General features: G+C 44.9%; 1 protein-coding gene across 1 annotated transcript in view; it reads right to left on the minus strand.

Moving 5' to 3' along the window:
- Positions 1–10,394: 10,394 nt before the first annotated feature.
- The window catches only part of AADAT (aminoadipate aminotransferase), a 157,036-nt gene continuing 148,438 nt past the window's right edge, over positions 10,395–18,992 (minus strand). The window contains exons 13-14 of the mRNA XM_082243989.1: positions 14,243–14,344; positions 10,395–10,515 (exon numbers count right to left, since the gene is read on the minus strand). Coding sequence (XP_082100115.1) covers positions 10,471–10,515; positions 14,243–14,344 — 147 coding nt within the window. The 3' untranslated portion in view covers positions 10,395–10,470. The remainder of the gene's footprint in view (positions 10,516–14,242; positions 14,345–18,992) is intronic.

Below are 18,992 nucleotides of genomic sequence, written 5' to 3' on the forward strand. Positions count from 1 at the left end.
CACATTACAGGAGATGGTCAGAGATTGCAGACATGATAAAGGAGATGGTCAGAGACTGCAGACACGATACAGGAGATGGTCAGAGACTGCAGACACATTACAGGAGATGGTCAGAGATTGCAGACATGATAAAGGAGATGGTCAGAGATTGCAGACATGATACAGGAGATGGTCAGAGACTGCAGACAGGGCTGCTGATAGGGGGAGACCACCAGTCTTGTAGGGGGGCCGAGCAAACAGGGGACCCACATGGAGGGGGATTAGTGATGAACAACATTTACAGAAATCTTCCTCCAGCACCTGAAAGCTGATCTCTCTCCCTCTCCCTGCTGCCAGCTTTTATCTGCTGAGAAAGAGACAGTTGTCCCTCACTAATCCCCCTCCCTGTGTGCCCCCCCCTCCCAGCCCTGGCTTAAATGTTAACTCTGCTCCTGAGTTTGTTATCTCTGTAACTTTGTTTCTCTTCTTGCAGTTCTTCCCATACTCCTTGTCCCAACCTGTATATTTTTTTTTCATCTCTCTCCCCCTTTGCTCTGTCTTCCTGACACAGTCACAGGTGATCAGCTGCACTCCCATGGGGTGAAGAATTTACTGATACATCAGTTCCATAGCTGTCTGTTATCTTGTCCTTGTGCAGTTTAGTGTGCTTTATGTTGCTGGGCTCCCACTCCTCTCTCCGACTGCTTCCTGATCTATGCAACTTTGCTTCTTCTCCCCTTCACTGTCAGTTCCCTCTGCATCCATGTATAACCACTTAATCCCCAGAGGATTTGGCTGCTCAAAGACCAGGGCCTATTTTGCGATTCGGCACTGCGTGAATTTAACGGACAATTGCGCAAGCGTGCGACGCTGTACCCAAACTAAATTGATGTCCTTTTTTTCCCACAAACAGGGCTTTCTTTTGGTGGTTTTTGATTATTTTGCGCTATAAACAAAAAAAGAGCGTCAATTTTGAAAAAATAATATTTTTCACATTTTCTTATATGAACCCCCCCCCCCAAAAAAAAAAAATGTAAAAATCAAATTTTTTTAACATTTTAAGCCAATTTGTTTTCTGCTACATATTTTTGGTTAAAAAAAAATCGCAATAAGCATATTTTGATTGGTTTGTGCAAAAGTTATTGCGTTTACTAACTAAGGGAAAGATTTATGTCATTTTTATTGGTTTTTTTTTTTAACTAGTAATGGCGGCGATCTGAGATTTTCTTTGCAGGGACTGCGACATTGCGGCGGACAGATCGGACCCCTGACTAACATTTTTGACACTTTTGGGGGTACCAGTGACATTATTACAGTAATCAGTGCTATAAATATGCACTGTTACTGTAAAAATGACACTGGCAGGGAAGGGGGTTAACCTTATTAGTGATCAAGGGGTTAAGTGTGTCCCTAGGGGCGTAATTCTAACTGTCAAGGGGCGTGGCTTGTTATGTAACCACAGAGACATATCTCTGCAGTTACACCAGGGAGAATTACAGGCGGCTTTGTTTACAGATCGCGAGTGGCCGGCGGACATCGGAGCCGCCGGTCACTCGCGTGGGGATATCAGGGAACGAGCGGGGGGTGGAGCCTCCGGCGGTGCGCGCTCGCCCCCAAGAGGCTCGTCGTATCGGTACGTCACTTTGCCCAGGAGGGGCTGACTGCCGCCTTATATAGTTGTGCGGCGGTCGGCAGCTGGTTAAGATTCAAAGAAATGTTTACCACACTTAAAGGGACCCTGTTGCCATAAATTGTTGCTCCCATTGACACTGCGGCATTCTGACTCCCCAAGAAATAGGTCTTCGGCCATGGCATGACTTGAGGCATGAGTCAAAATGTCCCTCTTTTTTGATTTGGGAGGTATGAATCATTTGTTAAATACTCCAAATGACCAAAGAAGCATGTGATTAATGGGAACGGCGTGCACCTACATCCGGACCAGATACTTTTTTTTTTTTGTTTAATACTGACAAGATGTAATTTGTAAAGCCCAATGCTAGCCCAAACCTTTTATTCTATATTGGATACAGCAGGAAAAGGTTAAACCATTATAAGGTATTTATTGTTTGGCTCCCTATTGAGAATATTTCCATCACTTTCTATGAATACAGAGAGTAATGAGAAATCTCTCCAACGGTGATACAGACAAAAGCAAAAACATATTCATATTGTTAGGGGAAGGGTTGAAAACCCAGACAATGTTTTCATTTGTCTCCCTTCTGCTCTGGTAGCATCAGCAACCCCATTTCTTGTTTTGACATCACAAAGAAAGTGAAAGGAAAATCTTCCCAGTGGGGTCACAGTAAAGAGTAACAGAAATTATGACTCCTATCCACTCCTTATCCAATTTAACGCGGTTAAAAATCTCAGACATGAAATATGAACAAAGCATATCCTTCTATAGTGTGTGCTTATCTCAATTAAAAGCACTAAGTGTCATTTGTGTCTGCTGCTTTGTTCCTCTGCTATCACCATGAGCCACTTCTGACATGTTTTCCTGACACCAAGAGAAAAATGGTGACAGGGGAGGGACCTCCAGCTGATTGAGAGCCTTAGCTCTGCTTCTGTAAGCTGTTTGAAGGAGAGGGGGAGAGATGTGCTCCTTCCCTTCAATCAGCTCTTAGAGCTCTCCTCCCTGAGCTCTGCAGAGTGTAATTTCAACTCTCTGCCCCCTTTTTTCTGAACTCTATAGAAAGACTAAAAAATCAACAATTTGGATGGATGTAGAGAGGGGAAGACTGCAGATAAACATGTACAATTTGTGTAGGAGGATTTATTTTATCTCTATGTATCACATGAGGACAGTTACTTTCCTGTGTATATCATATCTAAGGGTTTACAACCACTTTAAAAAAAGTCTAATTTTAGCCTTTATTAATATTTTCTTTTTTTTTGTTTTAATATTTTATAAAACAAGCCATCAGATATGTGAAGGCTATTTAAAATGAAGTTGAGAGAAAAAGAGGTGGAGTTGTTATTTATGGTAAACAATTAAGGTCCAACTTTTATTCTTTGGAGAAAATGACATAAAAAATCTGATCTGTTTCAAAAAAAGTTCCACCTCTGTTCTATTTCTCTTCTGTGTGTTGATTTTAAATTAGCATGATATTGTTTTTTAAAGAAGGATGTTGGAGCTATGTATACATTTAGTATTCAGCCCGTTCCATATATAATTGGACTTCCTACATTATATGGTCAGGGCTGTAATCACTAAAGTGCTTTTTTAGCGGATAGATGATGGTAAAAAGCCAGAAAATTACATGTCGTATATAAAGATATCATGACAGTGACAAGTATTCAATATTTTAAAATGCACTGTAATTTAAAGGATAATAGCTTTTCAGATTTTATGCTCTCCTGAGGATAAAACCTTTTAAACTGCAACATATTTCTCTTCTTTCAATTTAAATAAATGTTATTTCTTAAAATCCCCAGTGATCTATTTATCTCAGGACCAGCTAAAGTGGAGTTCCAGCCATTTACTCACCTGTCCAACGGTCCAGCGATGCGGCCGCCGGAAGCCTCGATCCTCTCCCTCGGCGCCGGCATCACTGCTGTGGGCACCCGCTGTTACAGTTTGCGGCTTCACAGCCGGGTACCCACTGCGCATGCGCGAGTCGCGCTGCGCGCCGTGATTGGCCGGCAATCTTCTGGGACCTCTGACGTGTCCCAGAAGATTGCAGGGAGGGAGGGGGAGAGGAGAACTTCCGCTCAGGGCGCCGCGGCGCTCCGAGCGGAAGTGGGAGCGGGTACCTGTCAAAACTAGGTACCCGCTCCCCCCTCCAAAAAATGACATGCCAAATGTGGCATGTCGGGGGGTCAGGACTCCCTAAAGCGGAAGTTCCACTTTTGGGTGGAACTCCGCTTAAAGAAAACGGCAAGGCCTAAAACTGTGCATATTAGCCTACACTCACATGGGCGGCCAAGGTCGCATAGAGTTCTGCATTCAGAGGTAGCTAACTGCGGCCTCTAGGTTAAGGAGACCAGATTTTTAAATTGAAATCCGTGGACATATTTTTTTTTTTGCATATGGCACAGGACTGCATAATACACAAAGCGCTGGGCACAGGACTGCATAATACATAGAGCGCTGGGTGCAGGACTGCATAATACATAGAGCGCTGGGTACAGGACTGCATAATACACAAAGCGCTGGGCACAGGACTGCATAATACATAGAGCGCTGGGTACAGGACTGCATAATACACAGAGCACTGGGCACAGGACTTCATAATACACAGAGCGCTGGGTACAGGACTACATAATACACAGAGCACTGGGTACAGGACTGCATAATACACAGAGCGCTTGGCATAGGACTGCATAATACACAAAGCGCTCGGCACAGGACTGCATAATACATAGAGCGCTGGGTACAGGACTGTATAATACACAGAGCACTGGGCACAGGACTGCATAATACACAGAGCGCTGGGTACAGGACTACATAATACACAGAGCACTGGGTACAGGACTGCATAATACACAGAGCGCTGGGTACAGGACTGCATAATACACAGAGCCCTGGGCACAGGACTTCATAATACACAGAGCGCTGGGTACAGGACTACATAATACACAGAGCACTGGGTACAGGACTGCATAATACACAGAGCGCTTGGCATAGGACTGCATAATACACAAAGCGCTGGGCACAGGACTGCATAATACATAGAGCGCTGGGTACAGGACTGCATAATACACAGAGCACTGGGCACAGGACTGCATAATACACAGAGCGCTGGGTACAGGACTACATAATACACAGAGCACTGGACACAGGACTGCATAATACACAGAGCGCTGGGCACAGGACTACATAATATACAGGAGGGTGTTAGGCATAGAGTACAGGGTTCAGAGGTTTGCAATGCACAGAGGACACTTCTGCCCCCACATCCATAGCTCATCTCTGCACCCTTCTCCTACAGACTATCTCTGCAGCCACCTCTTAGCCCTTCCTCCCACAACAGCTCCCCCTGCTCCCCCACTGCCCTCACCTGTGTACAAACAGCCCCCCCCCCCCATCTGCTCACCTCCCGTTCTCAGCCCTCCACACAGACAATTTTTGGCTCTGTCTCTCCTCCACTGAACAGCAGCAGGAGCGGGAACGTCCAGCAGGGAGCGTCTGCATCTGAGCCCCCAGGCCATTTCTCAGCCACCATGGGATGCCCTGTCTACATTAATCTGGGGACAGACTTGGACTGGGGACAGTGTCCTCAATCCGGGGACTGTCCCTGGAAACCAGGGATGTCTGGTCACCCTACTCTAGGTGCAGTGAAACTCTGTGCTATGGCTGCATACAAACTGGCCAGTTAGCTGCAGACAGCTTAAATGCAGCCGAAACTCAGCAGAAACGATGACCCTGGACACACACTATCTGTCTCCAGGGTTAGCTGGCAGTGCCAGCCATTAGTATACACAAATCTGAGTACAAATCTTTTAGCTGCTGCTGTTCGCACACAGTGTGTGCAGTCAGCATTTAGAAATGCAGCCAAGGATCTACCTTGTTTTTTGGCATCTGAAAATTAGTCTTCATGCCCACTAAGCTTAAAAAAAAATGCCAATTCCCTCGGCAGAAATGTTGAGACGAGTCTAGGAGGGTTTCGCGTTTTTTCTGCCAGAAAGCTCCAATCAAAAACACAAACCAGAAGGTTTTTTTCCCCCTAACTCTAAGCTCAAAAAATGCCTCTAATCATCCTAATATGCATGGACACATAGGATAACATTGAGCTGCTTCTACAGGCAAGACACACAACTCCTGTAGAAGCAGCAATTTTAAAGACAATTTGTATTGACCCTTAAAATATTTGTTTTGACAGAGTTGTATTAACACTAATTTGTCACTTGTCTGGCTCTGACACTATACGTGACACTGGTTTTATCAGCAAAAAAATACATATATCATGACAAAAAAGTAATACAAAGTAATAAAATTAAAAGTAATACAAGTTACATAGTGTTAAAGTGGTTCTAAAGTCAAACGTTTTTTTTACGTTACATGGTCATAAACAAATCATATTGTAATTGAATGTTAACAATTACCTTTCCTGCAGCCGTTGTAATTTCATGAAACTGCAATGCAATATGGCTACCTGGAGTTGTTCTGTACACAGAATGTGTATTTACGACACCCCAGAAACATCATTTCCTGCTTTTGTGATTGGTTCACTGATTTTCCCAGAAGTCTGCACTAAGATACAAGTCAGATTTCTGGCATCCCCTGCAACAAAAATGTCATTTTTGGTGAGATACTCCCAATAGGAACACGTCTAAAGGGATGCAGGCCCAGCAGCTTTTCTCATTAGTGCATTGCAGCTGCCACAGCTGATAGATAATTATGAAACCACTCCTATTAGACCCACCCAGCACAGAGGAACAAACAGTTAGTTCTTCAGAATAACAAAAGGTCGGAATCTGCATCAAAGTTTTTTAAAATCCTTGCAATGTACAGAGATCACCCCGAGGGGAATGTTTTTTTTCTCAACAAAAGTGGAGTTACGCTTTAATGAATTCCCTGCATTAAAGTGGCAGTAAACTAAAAAAGATTCCCCCCTCTCAAGGTAAAGTCATAATGTGCTAGTATGTATTGCATACTAGCACATTATGAAAGCCTTAAAGTGATTGTAAAGGCACAAGGTTTTTATCCTACTGCATCCTATGCATTAAGAAAAAAAAAACCTTCTGTGTGCAGCAGCCTCCTTCAGACCCCCTAATACTTATCTTAGCCCCACCTCGATCCAGCGATGTTGCAGGAGTTTCTGGGCTGCCCAGGACTCCCCTCCTCATTGGCTGAGACAGCAGCACGGCACCATTGGCTTCTGCTGTTGTCAATCAAAGTCAGTCAGCCAATGAGGATAGAAAGGGGTGGGGAGGGCCGCGGCTCCCTGTCTGAATGGATACAGGAACCTGCGGTTCGGCTCGGGTGCCCACACAGTAAGCTGCTTGCTGTGGGGTCATCCAACAGAAGGGAGGGGCCAGGAGCACCGAGAAGGGACCCGAGAACAGGAGGGTCTGGGCTGCTGTGTGCAAAACCACTGCACAGAGGAGGTAAGAATAACATGTTTATTATTTTTAACTAAAAAAAAAAAACGAGACTTAAGTATCACTTTAAGCCTCGTACACACGATCAGATTATCGGATGAATATTTATCCATTTTCTTGTTGCGTGCTAGTCTCATATCAAAGGTAAAGAGGTTTCTCGACATACGAAACATTTCATATGACAGAATACAACTTCAGAAGATATGTAATGTGTTGAATTGTTTTGTATGTATTCTTTAGTTTCTGAGCATGCGTAGTCTTGCTCTTATGTTTTTTTTTTTTTTTTTTGGACGAAAAACTGTACTAAACAAATGAAAATTGGATGTTATGTTCACGGACGATAATATTTTTATAGCCTGCACCTTCAGCGAGTCGGAATCGGCTGTCGAAAGCTCTATACTAACAATCAGAAAATCGGCAGATCGTTCCTCATACAAAATTTTACTTCTGATTTTCTTATCGTGTGTACAGGCTCTGAAGGAATGACATGGCACAGAGTGCATGCGGCAATGACATCGCTGGCTGCTGCTCACTAGAAAATCTACGTTGCACATTTAGGGGATATTAATTTGACCTACAAATAAACTTTATTAAAAGGTTTCCTGTAAAAAGTACAGTTTACTACCACTTTAAGGTAAAACCCATTTCACCCCTTGTCTCCCCCCTCCAAACACCCAAGTCCTCTATCGATCCAGGGGCATGGCTGAGCTGTGCTGTAAGTGTTTAGAGACACAAACAGGCCAGGATGGGTGTGTGCCAGCATACGTGCCCCCATAGCACACAGCTTGCTACAGGGACACTCGCAGTGCCGGTTCCCACTAGGGCGACCTGTGAGGCGACCTGGTCGCCTCACAGGTCGCCTCCCATAGGGAAGCTGCGGACCCGTTCTAATAGGAGCGACACAAGTCGCTCCGACCTAGAAAAAGGGTCCGGAGCTTCTTTGGGGCGACCCGGAGGCGACCGCCATAGACTTCAATGTTATGAAGTCCGTGGCGGCCGCTCCGAGGTAGCGGCGCGCTGCTCGCTGCAGTGTGAACCGGCGCTAAAGGAGGAGTGCACAGTGGTGACAGGGGACTCCAGAAGAAGAGGTAAGGGGCTGCTTTGTACAATACCTTTGCACAAAGCATGTAAGTATACTCTCTTTTTTTATTCAACAAAAAAAATGTTGGCTTTGCAACCACTTTAAAATTAGCCTAACCCTTAATGGAAATCTATAGACAAAATTGCATGTCAGTATGACTTGGAAGACATCTGGAAGACATCTGAGCGACGTCATGCACAGATGGTTATGCAGGTCGCACCTGAACTTGCAAAAAGTAGTGCAATAACTACTTTGAAAATCGGTGCGACTCCAATGGAGTCGGAGTCGCACCGATTTAACCGCTTCCATTGTGGACAATAGGGTGCGACTTGTCATGGAGATTTGAAACTATCACCGGTGTGACTGGGGAGTAAAATATTAAGAATTGTAATAGCAATGCAAGCAAAAGTTATATTTCACAAAACAATATAAGCTTGCTTGAAACTTAAAACACCTCCTCTATGTATTTAGGAAGGCAGGCTCTGTAAAGTATGTAACACAGCAATACCTATCAAAAGGGCATAGTGAATACTGTCACAGAATTCAAGAAAGTAAATGTATGGGGATCTTCACAAAGTAGGTTTACAAAACTAGGGGTTTTGGCCAGGAGTCCCTTAATGGGTTCTTACCAGTGTTAATTTTGGCAGCAAATTTCAATTTAGTTTTAGTCTTAGTCTTAGGACTAAAATGGCATTTTAGTTTTAGTCCCATTTTAGTCTTCTGCAAGTGTTTTAGTTTTAGTCGTATTTAGTCGACTAAAACTCCAGTACAATTTAGTCGACTAAAACGTCCTACATTTTAGTCGACTAAAACTCATTTTAGTCACCTATAATCGAATGGGTGTAGTTCAATTGTAATTTATAATGCATTATTTAGGCATTTCCAAAATTTCCAAACTCATATACTACTGCTGGTCCTGGAGTGAAAAATCTAATATGATATTATTAATGGTATTAGGCTTTGAGCATGCACCAGTGTTAATTTTGGCAGCAAATTTCTATTTAGTTATAGTCTTTTGACTAAAATGCCATTTTAGTTTTAGTCGTATTTTAGTCTTAAGACTAAAATGCCATTTTAGTTTTAGTGGTATTTTAGTCATCTGAATTGTTTTTGTTTTAGTCGTATTTTAGTCGACTAAAATTGTGTTAATTTAGTCGACGAAAACGTTTTAGTCGACAAAATTAACACTGGTTCTCCCAGTAGTAGGAGCACTCTCTGCTATGGTGGTGGCTTTGGCCTGCAAAACATAACCAACCCCCCCTTTACTAAGGGTAGAAGGACCTCAAAAGCACACCCTCTTGACAAAATTTAAACAGGTGCTACCCCAGTAAAAAGACTAAAGATAAAAAGAGAGATATACCCCCCTGCCACTCAGAGCCCCTATATCCCTGCTGACCTGCCAATAAGATATCTTCTGGCATCTAGGGCATGAGGGCGAAAGGAAGCACAAGTCAGAAGACCCCCCTCTTCCCCCTGTGTTCTAGCGACTGCAAAACCACTTGCCACACGCTCGCGCTAGAAGTCCCATCGATCGAAATGACATCACCCGCCTTCCGGGACTTGATTTTGACATGCTGAGAGCTCCGGACTGCATCTCTGCATGCATGCTGACCCAGCACACCCCCGGCTTCCGAGCACGCAGGCGGGTACCCCCCCGATTGCCATCACTCCCCTGAGCTGGAGGATGAAGAAGGCACCAGAGCACCATGGCGGAGGAAACACCAAGACTGACAGCATGGTGGAAGCAGCTGCATTTATAGAGGCGTTGTCATGGCAGTGTTTCCTGTGAAGGGGAGGAGCTGCACTTTCTCCAAGGTGCTGTTCTGAAAGGCGAGGTGAGAAAATGGCTGATCATAAGGGGGGGTAAATCAATCAAGCGGTTAAGGAAAATGCATCTGATCACTGCTTGTACATTTCCAAAGCAACCAATGCATCATATTGTAAAGTCACTAATACTGAGAAAGGACACATCAAAGAATCTATGCAAATACTGTCTACCAGAACAGTCAAGTTGCCAAATAAATGCTTTATTACACTTTTCATAAATATAATTCATAATAATCAGTATTTAAATAGTTAAGATATTTCAAAATCTGATGGACCTGTGGAGGAAAATGTTCATTAGAATGGCTTTTGCATATTCAATGGTTTAAGTTCTTTCTTCAACACACTCTTACTTTTTATGGGCTATTTATTGCCTTCACTCTTTTTATGTATTGTTTTTATGTTTTATAGCAGATCTTGCTCTATGAAATATCAAATAGTGATAATGATTTTAAGTGGGTGTAAAAAGCACCAATATTGGAACGCTGATTTGTAAAAGGGCTATAATGTAACATGTCCCTGGTTTCTGTCTCCAGCAGCATTCATTTTCTTTCTGCAATGATGAGAGATGCCAGTCTTTGCAGTCCCTGAAAAAAAAAGAGAATGTCTATTATAGGGTGTCAAACACAATTTATAATAATATTCAACTCAGTGTTTGTGTATCAGCAGGTTTTTACTAAGGACTTACCCCTACCTAGCCCCAATGAGTATCAGTTATTTTCTGAAAGTCTAAATCATTTGGTTTCTGTGGAGAAATCAGTGTATTAGAGTGCCCCTACTCTAGGTAAAGGAGCGCAGAGACACCTTTGGACACCAGCATTGTTAATCTGGGGGGAGGGGAGTGTTTGATATACTAGCAGATTTGGATACACTGAAACATGAAGCTAAACTCCAGCTCACATGGCAGTTACAGCAACAGTTTGGTCCTTCTGGGAGAAAGGTTTTCCATAAATGAAGAAAAGCTGATCATTGTAAGCACTCCTGTCAGTGCTAAATGGGTTGTCTCAACACTCTACAGCTTGTTCTGTTGAAAAACAATAGACTGACAGTTCATACTGAAGCGGCACGACTTCGGGGGCGACCTATGAAGTCGCGTGCACCGCGACTTCGGCACGACTTGCACGGACTTCATAAAATGAATGTCTATGCAAGTCGCTCCAGGTCGCCCCCGAAGTAGTACAGGACCTATTTTCTAAGTCGGAGCGACTTGTGTCGCTCCTATTAGAACAGTTCCTGTAGCAGTCAATGGACCGCGGCGGTGTGTGACTTGTCAGGCTGACCAAGTCGCCTGACAAGTCGTACTAGTGTGAATGGAGACTTATTGGCAGAACCACCAGGTGAAAATAACCTGATAAAGAAAACTAGTGCAGGTATCAGATTTATAAATTGGTAATCAGCAATATAATAAAGGTTTGCTTTTGGGATTAATATTGCTTTAACTTAAAAAAATGCAGTTTACTTCTCTTCAATTCCTATCTGGTTAAAAAGCTATCCCTAGGACATTTAGAATGAACCTCTCTCACACTTGGCGCCATCATTGCTGTCCCTCTGAAAAGCGATCCTTGGTTTATTGCTTTTCAGAAGCATTTGACAGGCTGCTTAGAAGTTATATGTTGCCTCCTGGGAGCCTGTTTTAACCTTTGAAAGCCCACAGCAGTGTTGTAACCACATGTATAAGGCTGCATTCACATGTCAGCGTATTGATCGCGGGCAGAATCGCCACGGTTCCTCCCTCGATCCGGAAATCATTGCAAACCGCGGGACGCATGTGCGTTGCCCGTGATTTGCAATAGCACCCCAAACGCTGTGCGTTGTTGCCGCGATTTCCGCCTGCCGAATCGCGGTAACATCACGCAAAAAAAAAATCGCGGGACGCATTACGCTCCAAAGAAGCTCTTGTACTTTTTTGGGCGTAATGCGTCCCGCGATTTTTTTTGCGCGATGTTACAGCGATTCGGTAGGCGGAAATCGCGGCAACATCGCACAGCGTTTGGGGTGCTATTGCAAATCATGGGCAACGCACATGCGTCCCACGATTTGCAATGATTTCTGGATCGCGGGCGGAATCGCGGCGATTCTGCCCGTGATCAATACGCTGACATGTGAATGCAGCCTTACAAGCTGTATGAAAAAACAAAACAAAAAAACAAACAAAAACAACACCTATCTATGGCCAGCTTTAGTTTACACTGCCCTCTGCAGAACAGCTGGATGCAGCTTGATGTAGGTGGGGCTTGAGCAGCCTCTTCAACAGCCATTACACATGTCCTTAAGTGCTTGAGGCTGAACCCCAAGTACAAGTACTTTAACCACTTGAGGACCGCCCCACGCAGATATACTGCAGCAGGGCGGCCCTTCTGCGTGTAATCACTTACACGTACGTGATTTCATGCACAGGGTGTGGGGCACGCGCCGCCGGTGCCCCACTTCTGCTGTGATTGGGCACAGCGGGAGCCAATCAGAGGTACCCGCGGCTCATTCACAGGAGAGGCAGAACAGTGGTCTTCCTACATAAACAAGGCAGACTGCCGTTCTGTCACAGAGGAAGATGGAGATATTGTGTTTTTGCTAAGCAGAAACACGGATCTCTGTCTTCCTCCAGTTAGGCCACCCCCCGCACAATTAGAAAGCACTCCAAGAGAACCCTTTGATTGCCCATGATGTTAACCTCTTTCCTGCCAGTGTCATTATTACAGTGAAAGTGCATTTTTTTTTCTAGCACTGATCACTGTATTAGGGTCACTGGTCCCCAAAAAGTGTCATTTAATATTAGATTTGTCTGCCACAATGTTCGCAATCCTACTAAAAATCGGATATCTCCGCCGTTACTAGTAAAAAATACAAATAAAAATTCCACAAAAATATCCCATAGTTTGTAGATGCTATAAATTTTGTGCAAACCAATTAATTTACGCTTATTGGGATTTTTGTGACCAAAACAATTTAGCAGAATACATATTGGTCTAAATTGATGAATACATGTGATTTTGTTTTACATTTTTTCTATAGGATGTTTTATAGCAGAAAGTAAAAAAAATATATATTTTAGTTTTTTCAAAATTGTCAGTCTTTTTTTGTTTTATAGCGCAAAAAATAAAAACTGCAGAGGTGATCAAATATTTGTGGGAAAAAAGGACATCAATTTTATATGGGTACAGCGTTGCATGTCTGCGCAATTGTCAACGCAGTACTGTATCGCAAAAAATGGCCTGGTCATAAGGGGGGGGGGGGGTAAACCTTCCGGGACTTAAGTGGTTAAGGAAATTTCTCAATAGCCATAAAGGATATTATTCAACTTTATGTGCACCAAATCGCTTCCCAAACACAGATATGACCTTGTAAAAATAGTGGTGACCTCATCACTGTGCTGTACATAGCCTGTGCAGAGAGCAGGCCTGAGCAGGCTCCATCCACTACAGGTTGTCTGCAGAAAACTACAGGAGAGGGCAGAGACAAGACCAGTCACCCGGCACAAACAGACAGCAGCAGTGACTGGTCTTTATTACAGGAAGCTCCTGGTAAAGGTAGAGGTAAAGGTTTATATTGGATTACTGCCCAGATCTGTGAGAAATACACAAAGCACACCAAGATTCAAGAAAGAATACACATGCCTTATGTACAGTGTTTACCCATTTACTTCTCCCAGAGTTCAGCTCTAAAGGGGTTATAAAGTCAGGAAGGTTTTTTTATCTTAATAAATTCTATGTATTAAGATAAAAAGTATTCTGTGTGTAGCAGCCCCCCATCACCCCTAATACTTACCTGTTCCCCATCTCTGTCCAGCGTTGTCTACGAGTCCCTCGGCCATCCTGGGACTCTCCCTCCTGATTGGCCGAGATACAGCTGCGGTGCCATTGGTTCCAGTGGCTGTCAATCAAAGTCAGTGAGCCAATCAGGAGAGAGAGGGGCAGGGTCGAACAGCAGCTCCATGTCTGAATGGACAAATGGAGCTGCAGCTCGGCTCGGGTGCCCCCATAGCAAGCTGCTTGCTGTGGGGGCACTCGGTAGGAGAGAAGGGCCAGGAGCAGGAACGTGGGACCCGAGAATTAAAAAAAAAAATAAAAATTAAAGTATTTGTTTACTAGGCTGTTTTTTTTTTTTTTTTTTTTTTTTAACAATCGTGGCGTTAAGTTGACACTTTGGGCAAGCAGTTTAAGCTGATAAGACTTATCTCGGCAGTATGATTTTGGGGATGCATGAAAAAAATCTTATAATATTCACTCTGCACAGTAAACTAGTTTGTGTTGAGCTCAGTCCCTTCAGTTCTGCCCAGCTGCAACTGGGTAGAAATATATACTACAAAACTTTTCTTACCAGGTCCATTTGTTCTGGAGAAGATAAAGAGAAAGAAGCTCTCACATAGGAGCTTGGCTCCGAACTGTCAGTATTGAACGCAGAACCAGGAACTAAAAGAACCTGTATATATAGGACAAGACATTCAGCATTTCTGCACATGGTATGGTAAGCAATATATTACAAAGGAAGGTGAAGAGGAAGGAGCAATTACAAAATACACATTATTCAGCCTATGAAGTGTGATAGAAAATGCCTAACAGACACTATGGGGTTGATTTACTAAACCTGGAGTGTGCATAATCTGGTGCAGCTCTGCATAGAAACCAATCAGGATCCAGGTTTTATTGTCAATGTTAAATTGAACAAACTAAAGTTAGAAGCTGATTGGCTACCATGCACAGCTGCACCAGATTTTGCACTCGAGTTTTAGTAAGTCAACCCCTATGTGTATAGTATCTCACAAAAGTAAGTACACCCCTCCCATTTTTCTAAATATTTTATTATATCTTTTCATGTGACAACACTGAAGAAATGACACTGTGCTACAATGTAAAGTAGTGAGTGTACAGCTTGTATAGCAGTGCAAATTTGCTGCCCCTCAAAATAACTCAACACGCAGCCATTTTTGTCTAAACCTCTGGCAACAAAAGTACACCCCTAAGTGAAAATGCCCAACACTTTTGTGAGATATTGTATATGTATAGACTATAGGTCTAGCTAGATACTTCTCTATATTTGCAATTTGATTATGATGGTAAAATATTCTCCTGAACTTGCCTGAATTCAATGCATCGTGCATTCAAATGCAAAATTTCCTGTTTATCAATCCCAGCATTTCTATGTGTATCTATAGCAAGAAATTCCACAGTAAACTAACTCAATAATTCTAGCAAATGTGCCCATTCCCCAAAGAAGTATTTCGGAATGTGCACTGCCTGCTAGGTTCCCAGAGAGCTAAGAAGATAACATGATTTCTCTATCGTTCATTGACAGACGCAGTTCCTGATGCATATCAGTAGGGTTATACTGCCCCCTACAGGAGTAGGACACTTGACAGAAAAAAAGTTCTGGCTACTCCTTTGGGCAGTCCCAGGGGGTATACCCTCTCTCTTCCTGCATAGGATGTCAGTTTTACCTGCCTAGTTAGGAGTAAGGACCTAGTTCCTTGCTGAGATCTCTGGTCCTGGCAAAGTTTTTTCTAGTTATTTTTTTTTTAGTTAGCTTTTCTCCGGATTTTTCCTGTGAGATCTACTAGCAACTATGCCAGGTCTGGGGAACGGCTCGATATATAGATATAGTGGTCACCCCAGCCGGCCAACGAGCACACGCAGGCCTTAGCTCCGCGTGGGTCAGCGGCGACATATTTGCACTGGACGGGGACTGGCTCTGCGAGTTAAATGTTTCGCCCGGTCGCTTACGGCTGGATCTAGGCCCGAGTTGCAGCGGTCCTATTTGGCCGACAGCCCCCCACTTCGGCGGAGATGGGTCCTGCCAGGAGATGGCGCCCGCTTGTGTTCCTGGTATGGTGAGTAAATGTTCCCCCCTCTTCCACTGGCAGATTTTTTTTTTTTTTTTAATTCTTTATTTATATTAGAGGAATAAGGCATACATAACAGTTGAGAGCAATTGTCTAAAACAGACTTGTATGACTAGTGATACAGAAAAATTTCAGAACACCTGTGAACAAATAAGGTAATCGAGTAAGTATCAAACAAGCGGTCCTGTGAACTCAGTATACTGCGGGGGGAGCAGCGCTCCCGAGCATAAGCAGTTAACATACATCATCTGGAGTTTGACTTATCAAGGAACATGGGAAATGCTGGTAGAGTGGGATAGCTCCGGGACAAAGTCCCGTATCCACCGGCATCTGTCAAGTGGCCGGTATACAGGAGCAGGGAAGCATGTTCCAGATTACATGGGGATGTAGCATTTTCCAAGTGGCAGATCAACTGCCAAGGGGAAAGGAAGTATTTTATGCCCGAGAGTCAGGCGTAGAGTAGAGAAAGAGCAATTATGAGAAGTATAGTCCAGGAAGTGGAGGGGTGGAGAAAAGAAGACAGAAGGAAAAGGACAAGGAAAGGCAGGGGAGGAGAAGGAGGGGCAGAGATGGCTCCCAATCAGCTTTGTTGTGTCTAGACAACCATGTCTCTGTATTCAGCGGAAAACGTTAACTCGTGTCAGTAGTATTATCGCTTGGGGAACCTGTCCCTTGTGCCCCGTTCAGTAGCCACAAGATCCTCCATCTCATTGATATATGCCACCCTCCGTAACCACATTGCTACCCACTGGCGGATTCTGTCGTGGACGCGGGCCCTTCCCTGGGACGGTCGGAACCTCACAATCCCGGGTTCCCCTGTGTCCTGTCACGCACCCCCTCTGTTACCTGCCCCCCCACGCTGGGTACTGTTAGGCCTACTCCCTGGGCCTGAGGCCAAAAGGGGGGGTCAGGGGGGTGCGATGGCGGCGGACAACGAACGATCATGCGCGGGCGGGGTCTCGGTCTGTACCTCTTGGGCCCACCTGCTGATCGATCCCACTGTGGAGTCCCCCTGAGTGTCCTCGTGTGCCCTGCAGGCCGCGCATGGCCGCCATTTTCTTGTAGCAACATGTGCTGAGATTGGTGGCCATCTTGGTACACCCGGCACGGTCATATTGCAATGGATTCTTCTGCTAGGAATCTGTATGGGAGTTCCTGGAGGCATTGTTCTGTGGGTGGAGCCCCTCCCTATACCCCGGGCAGTTTCTCAACTCATTACCTTTTGGATCAAGCTTGCTACTGACACGTGCAGACATTCTGGGCCTTCTGGTGCATCTTGGTACAGTGAGTCTGGGGGTCTCCAGCACAATTGCCTGACCTTCATGGGGCGCTGCAGCGCAGTGGGACTTTAAAAAAAAAATGTTTTCTGTTACTTTTTCAGCTTTTTGCTGACGGGTTCCCCTGGTACAACATGGACTTTACAGATCATGTGTCCCTACCTGACCCCCTCAGGGAGGCTGCGCATCCCAGCTGTCTACCAATGCAATTTCGGCGGTCGCTGGAAGCATTTGTGTCCCGGGTGGAGGTGGTCTTTAAAGGACGAGGTGCTAAAAAACTCCCTCTGCCTACCCCTGCCTCATCTGATGCCTCAGGTTCTGAGTCTGAGTCAGCCACCGCAGACGCGAGTCTCCCTGCTGGGTCTGCTACCTCGTGCCCTGTCTCCTCTGACAGTGAGGATGACATTTCTACCTCTGCTGCCACGCAAAATAAGGCACTGGTGGACGCAATAGTTGTTTCTGTGCGTGAGACCCTGAAAATGGAGGACTGTGACTGGGGTGCAGGTTACGTTTGGCACTCTCAAGCCATACAGAGCGGCAAAGGTTTTTTCCTTTCCTGCGTATTTTGACAACATGCTCAAAAAAGAATGGGACCGCCCAAAGCATTCCCCTGGGGTGCCCAAGCGGATTGCTAGATGCTATCCTTTTGAGGAATTCCTTATAAAGAAGTGGATTGTGCCAATGGACCCTCCGGTCTCAAGACTGAATAAGGCTACTGCTATCCCAGTGAATGATTCCCCATGCTTTAAGGATCCGGAGGATAGGAAGGAGGAGGCTGTGGCCCGCAATATGTACTCCCTGGCGGGGTCTGCACTGAGACTGGTGTTTACGGTTGCCCTTGTCATGCACACGTTGACTGAATGGGCTAAGTTAGTATGCCGTGACCTGGAGGGGAAACAGGCTCCATCTGACTTTGAGGAGCTGTTAAACCAGCTGGTGCAGGGGCTGCATTTGTTTGCAAAGCCGTGCTGGACACTGCTCCCATATTGGGCCGACTGTCGGTTTCGGCATATACTTTGGCTGAACTGTGGATCTGCGGCCTACTCGTGGCTCGGATCTTGGCTTTCCTTCTACGGGGAGTTGATCAAAAGCTGGCCTTGAGTACTATCAAGGGTCAGGTCTCGGCCTTGGCAGTTTTCTCCCAAAGGCCATTGGCCACCCATTCCCTGGTGTGAAACTTCATCCAGGGGGTGCGACACTTGGTACCTCCGGTGCGACTTCGGTTCTCACCTTGGGACCTTAATTTGGTGCTGTCGGTTCTCCAGAAAACCTCCCTTTGAAAGTATTCGGGAGATTCCCCTGCTTACCTTATCCCAGAAGGTGGCCTTTTTGGTGGCTATCACTTCTGCGTGCAGGGTGTTGGAACTGGCGGCATTGTCCTGACGTTCTTTCTTACCTAGTGGTTCACAGGGATAAAGTGGTACTTCGTCCAGATCCGTCCTTCCTTCCCAAAGGTAGTTTCCAGTTTTCACTTAAATGAGGACATTGTGTTACCCTCTTTGTGTCTTAAGCCAAAAAACATCCTAAAGGAGTTTGCACTGTGTACTCTGGATTTGGTTCGGGCAATCTGGGTGTACTTGGCGACTACTGAGTCTTTTCGAAAGTCAGATTCGCTCTTTGTGCTCACGGATGGTCCAAAGAAAGGGCTGCCAACGTCTGCTGCGACTATTTCCCAGTGGATCAGAGAAACAGTTGTGGAGGTTTGTTCAATTAAGGGTAAGGTTCCACCTTTCACTGTTAAGGGGCCTTCTACTTGGGTGCCTAGTGTTTCCTGGGCTTTTCGCCATCAGGCATTTGTGCTTCAGGTTTGCAAGGCGGCTACCTGGTCGTCTGTTCACACCTTTACCAGATTTTATAAGGTGGATGTGCTGGCATATGCGGATGCCTCTTTTGGCTGCAAAGTTTTGCAGGCTGCTGTTTAGGGGGCTTTTTGGCCTTCCTTGAAGGTGTTTAC

The sequence above is a fragment of the Pelophylax lessonae genome (genome assembly GCF_965119305.1).
Source record: "Pelophylax lessonae genome assembly, chromosome: 1".
Lineage (NCBI taxonomy): Eukaryota > Metazoa > Chordata > Amphibia > Anura > Ranidae > Pelophylax > Pelophylax lessonae.